The 11,196-nt window shown below is 30.7% G+C and overlaps 2 protein-coding genes across 4 annotated transcripts; both read right to left on the bottom strand.

Annotated features, from left to right (window-relative positions):
• Nucleotides 1–484: 484 nt before the first annotated feature.
• Nucleotides 485–1,891, bottom strand: LOC113871538 (serine/threonine-protein phosphatase 7 long form homolog). Its single transcript, XM_027508631.1, has 5 exons — nucleotides 1,766–1,891; nucleotides 1,053–1,660; nucleotides 889–973; nucleotides 683–775; nucleotides 485–592 (listed from the first exon to the last, which is right to left on the bottom strand). The coding sequence occupies exons 1-5, from the start codon at nucleotides 1,889–1,891 to the stop codon at nucleotides 485–487; spliced, it is 1,020 nt and encodes a 339-aa protein (XP_027364432.1).
• A 2,888-nt stretch (nucleotides 1,892–4,779) lies between these two features.
• On the bottom strand, nucleotides 4,780–9,776 carry LOC113873022 (chaperonin CPN60-2, mitochondrial-like). 3 transcript variants are annotated; one of them, XM_027510966.1, is made up of 18 exons: nucleotides 9,572–9,738; nucleotides 9,426–9,450; nucleotides 9,045–9,164; nucleotides 8,643–8,802; nucleotides 8,234–8,409; nucleotides 7,955–8,050; nucleotides 7,528–7,632; nucleotides 7,308–7,394; nucleotides 7,141–7,230; nucleotides 6,954–7,034; nucleotides 6,806–6,874; nucleotides 6,509–6,586; nucleotides 6,296–6,391; nucleotides 6,087–6,186; nucleotides 5,896–5,999; nucleotides 5,622–5,727; nucleotides 5,458–5,536; nucleotides 4,780–5,252 (listed from the first exon to the last, which is right to left on the bottom strand). In XM_027510966.1, the coding sequence occupies exons 1-18, from the start codon at nucleotides 9,607–9,609 to the stop codon at nucleotides 5,138–5,140; spliced, it is 1,725 nt and encodes a 574-aa protein (XP_027366767.1). In that variant the 5' UTR covers nucleotides 9,610–9,738; the 3' UTR covers nucleotides 4,780–5,137. The 3 variants fall into 3 exon arrangements, with proteins under 3 accessions (XP_027366767.1, XP_027366764.1, XP_027366765.1); XM_027510963.1 differs by having other exon boundaries at nucleotides 4,832–5,252; nucleotides 9,426–9,456; nucleotides 9,572–9,776; XM_027510964.1 differs by having other exon boundaries at nucleotides 5,138–5,252; nucleotides 9,045–9,159; nucleotides 9,400–9,450; nucleotides 9,572–9,776.
• Between the last annotated feature and the right edge of the window lie 1,420 nt (nucleotides 9,777–11,196).

The raw sequence follows: 11,196 nt of genomic DNA, 5'->3' as shown, positions 1-11,196 counted from the left end.
CATATACCACCATTTTCTCTCATATTAAACCCTCCTTAACTTAGATTTGTTGCCAGATCTGAGATTTTACATCTATTCTGAGGGATTTGATGTAAGTTTCTTTAAGTTTGAAGCTAGATTTATCTTTCATTTCTCTTCTTCTCTTTCTCATAGAAGTTCATAGTGTTCTTAGGAGAAACTCTGTTCTAAAGCCAAATCTTCGGTGAAACTTGCTATAAAACAAGTAATATTTGGTAGATCTAGTGTGAATCATCGTTCTGAGGTAAGGGGAGCTTACTTTAACCTATGAACTACGTTTTGAACGGTTTAATATGCTATTTCAAGATGTTTTGATATGATTTTGTTAGATCTATTGAATAAAAGCTATTTTCTAAGCTATAACTGCTGTTAATTGCATCTCTTGTCATTCAACATCTGGTGTGAGCTCTATACCACCTCATATACTCAGAGTTAGAACTCAGCTGACCAATCTGGGAGTCATTAGTCAGACCCAATCTCTCCTTCTCTCCCAAATGTCTAATACATCCCTCAGCTTCTCTTGCCAATTCTCTATTGTCTTCCCTCGCAGTGTCATGTCATGTAGTGCATCTGGCTGGTATGGGGCACGAGGTATATGTTGAACCATACTAAATTGTCGCATTACTCGATCTAATTAGTGCCACTCACACACTTGAAAACATACCAGAGGCACTACAGCCCTCCACAAATCCATTCCCTCACGACATATAGGTGGTAATGCATTAATCAAATCAATCGAATATGGTTGCCAAATTATCTGCATAAAATATATCAGATATTAAGGTAAGGTTACTTTGAATATATGATAACAAGCTTGAAATATGACTAATATGACTATAAGATATGTCTAATTATCTATAATAGATTTACCTTTTCATGACTAAGTATGTCAAATTTATATCTATAATAAGATATGTCCTTCCTCCCTTTTCTATTCCTTTGGTTTGCCAACCACCTGCAAACAAAATTAAGCATAATGTTAATACATTTGTTATGATCCAATCAGTATATAACAAATACATGTTCCATATTACCTGGTAGCATATGGAAGATGGACTCGTGTGTGAGGGGGGTTACCAGGAGCTAGAACTGGAAACTTATCGCATGCCCACATGACAAGTAATGCAGCCATTCCACCTAAATCATGCTTATCAATGTTGGTGGCCATATACAGCTCCCCATACAAAAATCCCAAAATTGTAGACCCCCAACTATATTCTCCAGTGACAGCAAAATCCTCTAGTAAAAGTAAGTACCTCACAGAGATTCTACTGCTGGAGTGATCACTCAACATAAAACTCCCAAACAACCGCAACATATAAGCCCTAGCAAATCGGGTGATCTGTAAAGGATTTTGTGCATGCATCGCCACATGGGTAAAATGTTGGTCTAGCCAACTCGTCTTCAAGAAGCTACCAACAAAATCTGCACGTGATGGTCTAATCCCTAGGCTCTCCTCAACAATATCATCATAATTACCTCGAATAGGTGCTATCACAGGTCTTCCATCAATGCGTAAACCTAACAATACTGATATATCCTGCAAAGTGATTGTACACTCGCTTGGAGGTAAGTGAAAAGTGTGTGTCTCTGGCCTCCATCTCTCTACTAATGCAGTGATCAACGGGAGGTCTAATGGGAACTGACATATGTGAGCAATACTAGTAAATCCTGCAAGCTCTAAATGTGGAAGAATCTCCTCTGGAACACTATCCAAACCAGCTGAAATAAATTAGCTCTTCCTAACCTTCAAAATAGGATGATCTTGACCATCCCATATATGTTCAGACACATGAATATTTTGTAACCGTAATAATGAAGGATCCTCTGGTACAGGATGAATGACTTTATTCTGTCCTGAAGATGACGCCATCTACAAAAAAAATTTATTTATATATGTGTGTGTTAGTTTCATTGTTTAGATCATTTTCACCCATTTTTATTTAGGACTTACAAATAATATGTTATTAACTCAAATACACAAAATATCAATTATCTATAAAAATTAATATGGTCAACATTTTAAATTTGAATATAAATTATACAAAAAAATTTCATAACAACCATCACGTATAATACCACAATATGTTCCTAATTGATCACATTATTCAAATACAAAATCTATTTATAACATTTTTTTAGTGGAATACAAATAAAATCAAATACAATGATTCATAACAAATTTTCAAATTTTGACTAAATAAATTGATAATTTGTCCAGAAATATGAATATATATTTTATGAATATTTTCTCCTATATTTAACAATTTTTTTAACTTAGTACATCAAAATAAATTACTATATTAATTAAAAACTTTAATCGTTAAAATTCATCATACAATAACAACAGTAATTAACAAGTTCTTTGTTTTCTATTTTTTATTGTTCATCATTTATTAAATTATATAATTATCAATAATTAACTTCAACTAATTACAATCACTCCGAAATTTTATATTCAACATTCAAATTTTTTTCTTCCTAAATTTATTTACATAATTATAAATAATTTATCTCAACTATTTTATAGCCTAAATATTTATTTTGGATAACTAATTTTCTTATCTCATTTCATAAATAACACTGCAATAATAATTTAATTTTACATTATTAGTAACTTATTTTATTCTTTCATCATAAATTAAATTATATAAATAATTTTTTTCAAAACTATTTAATATCACTCCAATAATTTAAATTACATAACTAAATTTATTATTTCATCATTATTAACCAATATTAATTTTATTTTTAGGTTGCAATTATTTATATAGTCAAATATTTATTACTATAATTTTAATATAAATTATTGTCTACGATAATTTTATAGTAACATAAATCAAAATCAAAATTTATGTTATAAATTTTATACACTATTTTCTAATTATCATTTACAATTATTTTCTATTTTCCTATTCTAAATTTTATTCAACTATTTATTATTGTATTTAATTTTTTAAATTATTTTTTAGTTGTTTTTAAATTTACACATCAAATTATTGCCTTAATTCTACATGCAAGTTTAATTTTTATACTAATAATTACTACAAATATTTAATTTTACAAAATTATGGTTATTATTTAATTATTATAAAATTAACAAAATTATTTCAATTACATTTTTAATCTAAATATTTCTTTAAATTTTTTTTTAGACTAAAAATTTAATAAATTTAGTTATAAATTTTTTATTTTTAATATTATTTTTACTATAAAAATTTTGGTCACAATAAATTTTTTTATTACAATACAAGTATTTTTATTTATAAAAAGCAAAAAAAAAACGTAAAAATAAATTATATTAAAAATAGAAAAACCTGGTAAATTTTTGGCTGGAATGTGGTGATTTCTGGCGTCGGAGGTGACGATTTCCGGCAACAAAGGGTTCCCAATGACACCAACAAATTATCCGGACAACGACGCGTTTCTCTGGCGGCATCCGGCTAGCTTTCATCTTTGTTCACGGTTAACAGTGCAGTCTCAACCTCCTTAATCTTTCACTCCAAAAACACCTTCAATCGCTGCAAACAAAACAGATCTAGACACGATTTTACAATGGATTACTAATCTCACTCACGAATCACGCTCAAATGATAAAAAAACACCCACCCAACTTGCTGAACCGAAAAAATGGACGAACTGTGTAACTGAAACAGCGGAGGGGAGAAGGGAAGAGGGAGGCGCCCTTTTCGTCTGACTCAGTGACAAAACTACGTGATTGGCCCACGTGTCACGGAGCAGGAAAGAGAAATTCAAATTCTATGCATTTCGTCCAAATTTAGGGCAAAACCATTAAATAAAAAAATCAAAAATTGATTTTGTCTAGTTTTAATACGAAACAAGTGCTTACATGACAAAAATTTATCCCAGACAAAAAATAACTTTTTGTTTTACTTTATTTTAGTAAATATTTTTCAAATTAATATTATTTAAATCACTATCCCCCATTATTATTATAATGATTGAGATTTTCTAGTGTTATAATTTTTTTGTCTATTTTTTCATTTCAATTGAATACAAATTACATTATATTTCTATTTTACACAGCATACAATGTGATCCACGCTCACTATTACCATACCCCGTACTAATTAATAATTTGTCCTTCTTCTAAACAATTTAAGTAACAAACGCAACTAGCACCACATATAAACAATTTATTAAACATAAGTTGTTTAAGTATGATGTAACTTATGTAAAATTTACAAATCGTTAGGTATAATACAACTTATGTAAAATTTACAAATCGTTCAAACTTTGTGCAATGCTTTAAGTTCATTGAGGTATTTGAAATTTTTAAAAAAATATATTTTTGAACATTTTTTATTTTAAATAAAAAATTCTTTATTACTTCTATATATTCTTTCCTCAAAATCCATATTGTTCTCAAATATTTTCTTCATTTTTCTCGAACAAATTCACATATACATTTTATTATATCTAATTGTATAATCTTATTTGATTATTAATATATATTGATTATTAGCATTTAACTAAATTTTTTTACACTAAAATATATTAATTTTTTTATAAGTAATTATATTTTAAAATTTAATGTAAATTTATCAATTTTTATCATTTTGATGCATACTGTTCATGATAGTTAATAAATAATTTTTAAAGAGTTATTAGTCAAAATTTTATTTTGTGTCTATACATATACGTGGAGGGTTCAAATTACACGGTGTGATTTACACTCACCTCTACATCATCACTAACTTGCGTATCATTTGACAATGAGCATCTTGGAATTGAACACAGGAGACTTAAAAGTTTAGGTCCTAGAACATCTCATAATTTACCAAGGCCGATATGCATTCCAAAACAATTTATGCACTCAAAATGTGATTGGACCAAACTTATGTTGAACTACATCAAGACTATCCCTTCAATTGACAGTTTTTTGATGGACAATCCCTTGACAGGTAAAAATTGTTCCAAAATCCTTACAATTGGAATTTATAGCTGATCACATTTTCTTACCAACATCTTGATCTCTCACTATGATTACATTGATGCCTTCACACGACAAATAATTTAAATGGAAAAAAAGGGATTGCGAGTGAGGGTTCAGCACCGTTCTTTTTGCTCCAGGTCTAATAAAACAGGAACTAGCTGGTTAATAATCCATGCCACCCATGCCACCCATGCCACCAGGCATAGCTGGAACATCTTTGTCATCCTTTGGAAGTTCAGCCACAACAGCTTCAGTTGTTGTCATCAAAGATGACACACTGCAAAAAAAGGGTGATAAGAAAGCTACACAAAAACAAAAAATATGCATCTATGAACCTGTTTATTAACGTTTACTAAATAGTTTAGTTTTATAAAATTAAAAAACTATAAGCGATCTTCAAAAATTATCTACAAAGCAGTCTTAAAAAAAATAAAAAAAATCCAACCAGCCTATATCTGAAGCAAAATTCTAAACACCCTTACCTGGCTGCATCAACCAAGGCGGTCCTAATCACTTTCAAGGGGTCTATGATTCCAGCTTTAACCATATCAACATATTCACCTAGTTTTTTAGGACAAAAATACAAAAGTGTGACTGACATTGAATGAAAACACAACCAGAGAAAAAGAAACAAAAAAACACTTACCTTTGGCTGCATCATATCCTAGATCATGATTATCCTGTTCTAACAGTTTGCCAATGACAACCGCACCCTCAACACCCGCATTTGATGCAATTGTGAGCACAGGTGTCTGCATAATTTTTAAGAACAGATAATAAATGTGTGATAAAACAAAATAGCTATTTACAGTAGATCTTGAAGGAAAATTGAATCCATAAAATTGCAGGAGATACCAAGCGTCAATCAAAATACTAGGAGGAGCTAGAGAGGAAATCAGCAAAATTTCAGCAACACAAACCTTCAGAGCGTTTTGGATAATCTGAACACCAATCTTCTGCTCGAAGTTAGCAGTTTGAAGTTTATCCAACTCTTGTGATGCATATAGGAGAGCAACACCACCACCTCAAGTAAGATAAAAAATCAAAGTTAGATCAGATCTGATTGCAGATTGTAAAATTAACCATAAAAATGTCAGTATCAATATTTTACCTGGAACTATGCCCTCCTCTACAGCTGCTTTAGTTGCATTTAAAGCATCTGTCACTCTATCCTTCTTCTCACCAACTTCAGCCTCACTGGCTCCGCCAATCTGCAAAGGAGCAGTTTCAAATGTAAATTTTTCCCTTGTAGAAACTTGTTGGGATGTCCACTGGCAAAAGAAAACCATTAAAAATCAAGATTTAGTTAAGTAGGCATACCTTAAGCACTGCAACACCACCAGAAAGTTTGGCCAATCTTTCCTGTAATTTTTCCTTGTCGTAATCTGAAGTGCTATTTTCAATTGCTGACCTAATCTGTTGTCAGAATTCATCACTAACAAGTGAGATGCATTATCATTAAACTTGATGATCATAGGACAAAAATGGAAAACATGAACCATGGAAAAATCAAATCTATAGATCAACTCAAACCTGTTCACATCTTTCCTCAATTGATTTCTTGTCACCTGCTCCATCAAGAATGACTGTGTCATCCTTAGAAATGGTTATCTACAACATTAAGAGCTGTAGTTAGTTGTCTACAATACATAAATGATTTACCCTACAAACTATCAGGGCAAGAATAGAGGACAGTTTCATTGGAAATTTATTCCAAGACTATGGATACAGGAAAGCCACCACCAGAATCAGCAAGAAACATTAACCCATCAAAACAGTACCAAAATTCTGAGGGACTCAAATGCATTGCAAATCAAGCTAAAATCTTACCTTTTTGCAAGTGCCAAGCATATCCAGATCCACCTTTTCAAGCTTCAAGCCAAGCTCTTCAGTGATAAGCTATTAGGATACAGAAAAGGCATTATTAACAAGTTGACAGATATGAAGCAGCAGTAACCTCAAAGAACAGTGAACTTACTGCTCCTCCCGTGAGAACTGCAAGATCTTGAAGACCAGATTTCCTATTTTCACCAAAACCAGGGGCTTTAATGGCACATACCTACAGCAAAGCATCGCATATAACAAATCAACTCAGAACAATCAAAGATCCAAATTTTTAGGAACTTAACAACTAAAATCCTAACCTACAGACAGGCAAAACACACCTTAATTCCAGCACGAAGCTTATTTAGAATAAGAGTTGCAAGTGCATCACTTTCCACATCCTCGGCAACAATCAATAATGGTCTTTGTCTCTGGAGACGGGTAGGTGTCAGATAATGTCAATATTTTAAAAGTCAAAAGATGAAAGAAAGTGAATGACACTGCTCACCTTCAAAGCCAACTCTAAAACTTTAACTACAGCATTAATACTTGATATTTTTTTCTCATGAATTAGAATGAGAGGATCCTCAAGTTCCTGTTGGCACACACATAACTTTGTTAAAAGTGTATAAAAACAATTAAAGGTTCATGAACAAGGCACTTAATAAAATCCTTGAATAAATACTCTAATGTTGTGAATGTGAAGTAGAGGTAAAGAAAGAGCGTACACATTTCTGGTTCTTCTGGTTTGTTATGAAATAAGGAGATATGTAGCCTCTATCAAGCTTCATTCCCTCAACAACTTCCAACTCATTATGTAAAGTTTTTCCATCCTGAAATAGTTCGACAATAAGGTCTCATAAGGTACAGAAAGACCGGACATAATAATTCAAACCAAATGGGAGTCTGGGATATGAGAATGAAAAGAAATGACTCCATAATGGATGGCCAAGATGCAATCTAGAACCATGTGGCGGAGAAAAGAATGGGAACAAAAGAAAACTTCAAAAGAAACCTCTTGGGTCATTGCATTATCAAGACTATTAAACAACCCCATCCCTTTTTCCCAGAAAAGAAAAATAAATAACTGTCTTTCCATGTGTAAGGTAAAAGGCATAAAATAAATATCAATAAGATGATCAGATAAAAACTTACTGCAATTGTGATTACTCCCTCTTTGCCAACTTTCTCCATAGCTTTTGCAATCAACTCACCAATTTCCCTCTCCCCATTAGCAGATATTGTCCCAACCTATCAAAACAAATTCAAAATTAGAAATCCAACAACAAATATAAAACAAAGCCTTTATACATTGGTGAGGTCAACTACATGGATTACTTGATGCCACTAGACTCAACTGAAAACCCAGAGAGTCCTTATTAGCATTTCCTGCAATGTTGGAGAGGAGGCACTAAAAAAGTTTGATTCACAAACCTGCGCTATTTCTTCAGATGTGCTAATCATCCGTGCTCTGCTCTTCAGGTTGGTCACCACAGCATCAACAGCCATAGTTATACCACGCCTCAGGTCCATTGCATTCATTCCAGCAGCGACTGATTTGCATCCTTCAGTAAATATTGCTCGAGTAAGGACTGTTGCACATGTGGTTCCTGTAAAACATTTGAAATGCTCCCTCATTATTCTGTCATCATGACATCACCAACCAAATTGCATAATACCGGCCTGCTGAATGCTAGTATATGGTTTTCTAACATCATTAGCACAACTTAAGATGGATGCCAAATTTCACAGAACCATGCAACCTAGCATTGTGTAAATAACACCGCAACCAATGGTGAAAATTTAACTATACAGAAATATATTCTTCAGATATATAGCTTACCATCACCAGCCACATCATTGGTAGCATTTGCAACCTGCTTTACAAGACTGGCACCAACATTCTTAATTTTATCCTTGAATTCAATGCTCTTGGCAACAGTTACTCCATCTTTGGTCACTTTAGGGGCCCCAAAACTTTGCTCAATCACCACATTACGGCCCTAAAACATAATAAACAATACATCAACACAATCGAATGATGGTATTACACACTCAAAACAAACGCATTAGTATGGTTCATTCTTCCGTTAAATAGTGATTCTTGTTCCTCAAAAGAGCAAGAATATACTTCATAAGGATCAGGGATAAGCAATGTTACTCTTTCAACTTTACCAACAATAACTTCCCCCATCCATCAGTGTCAACAATGAGTGCAAAACCAACAAACAATCAAGTGAATTACCTTAGGACCCATGGTTACTTTGACAGCATCAGCAAGCTCTTCAACGCCCCTAAGCATCAGAGCTCGAGCCTCCACACCAAATTTGATGTCTTTGGCCGCATAGTTTCTGCTCCAACTGACCTACACAATACAGAAAAGGAAACCATCCATGAAACACAATCTCCAAAACATTTTCAAATGTCAACAAACATTATAAAAACAACAGGGTCTGTTGGTTGTCACTAACTTCCATTTAAATCTTTTTTTTTTTTTTCTGTTGTAACCATATTAATAGTAAGGGTATTTTAAATACTGCAACCATATTAATAATAGAGATATTTTAGTTTAAAAGAATCTTAAAAAAAAGTGATAACACTAAAGAAAAATGGATTGCTGTTCCACCTGATGGCTGCTATTCCTAGCAATCCTGCAACCAAAGAAACATGAATTAACATTTAGAAGAACATTGTCATTGTAAGGATCAAAGAGACAATTAATTCCAATTGAAAAAAAAAAAAACATGAAAAAAGAGTGGGATGAAGATTGACCTAGCTTTGGAGGCGAGACTAGAAGCCAAGCGATACATGATGTAAATTGCGCGAGAAAGAGGGAGAGAGAAGTAAACAATGCACAGAGAGAAACCCACAAACCAGAGGGTGCGTTTGTGTGAAGGGTTTAAGAAATGAAGAGGAAGGCTCTAGAACAAGCGCCTTCTAGGGTTTTAGGGTTGGGCGACTTGTAATATGGACCAGGTTTCCATTGGAGCATGATGATTTAACAGTGGCCGTACGATATGTTACTAAGCAATTTAACGGACGGGATCTATGACCCATACTGGCTTGTGTTATAATACTGCTTTTCCGTTTAAGGGCACCTTAGGAATAATATACGGAAAATTTATGAAATATACGACATCTTTGGAATAACTTAAAACAATTTATGAATGACGGGTTATCATTTATGAAAGTTATTTTTAGTTTATTTTAAAATAAAATATTTCAATTTGTATTAATAAAATTTATCATTAAAAAATGTATAAGAATAACTTGTTAAATAATAATTTAACAAGTTAAATATCTAATTGTATTTTAGGATGATATGAACTTACTTTTAACATAATTTTTAATTATTTGTAGTATGCTCAAAATTATGTAGTATAAAATTAAAAATAAAATTTTATTAATATAAAAATATTCAATGTCTTAAAATCATAAAAAATATTTAATATGATATATTTAATATATCTTAACACGTTTAAAATTACTTTTTAATACTTGCACGACTTTATAATTTTTAATGGAATTATTTAAAAAATATTTATTAAAAATATTAAAATAAAATTAAAAATCATAAAATTATTATTTATTAGATAATAATAAAATTTTATTATATTAAATATAATTACAATAAAAATTTCTAAAATACTTTATTGCATAAAACACTTTTTATATATGTTATATGCTTTTTAATATTAAACCTAATTAATTATTGTTGATATTTTTATTTTTTATAAATATTAAAAATTATGAATTAACCTATATACTTGATCCAAATAGATATATTTTTTTAATGAAAAATAGATATATATTTTGTTTAAGAAAGATAACTTGAAGTAATGTATAACATTTTGTAAAGAGTCTTAATACAAGTTATATTAAAGGCTTATTTATATTTTTAAATAATAAAGGAATAAAATTACATAAACTTATTATTTATTAAATAGTAACAAAATTTAAATCTATTTTATAATATTAAATATAATTATATTGAAAAATATTACAAAATACTTTGTTGTACACAACATCTTTTAATATATTTGACACATTTTTTACATTAAAAACAACTAAATTTCATTATTTTTTTAGTTATTTTTTATGAATTTAAAAAATTAAGAAGTAACCTACATACTTTATTCAAGTATCTGAGAAAAATATCCATGACGTAAAGTAATGTATAAAATATTGTAAATAGCCTTAACACAAGTTATATTAAATAATTTTGTTTAAAAATAATTTAAAATAAGCAGAGTTTAAGAATATAAAACATTTATCATAAACAACAATTTTATATATTCAACACATTCTTATAAATTAAATCCAATTAATTCTCATTAATTTTTTAGTTATTTTATAATAATTCAATATCAAATTTTAATATTATATATTAAAAAATT

Source organism: Abrus precatorius, unplaced genomic scaffold (assembly GCF_003935025.1).
Source record: "Abrus precatorius isolate BTA unplaced genomic scaffold, Abrus_2018 Scaffold7, whole genome shotgun sequence".
Classification (NCBI taxonomy): Eukaryota; Viridiplantae; Streptophyta; class Magnoliopsida; order Fabales; family Fabaceae; genus Abrus; species Abrus precatorius.
Note: the sequence above shows the minus strand (reverse complement) of the source record. Positions and strands in the feature narration are given on the sequence as shown.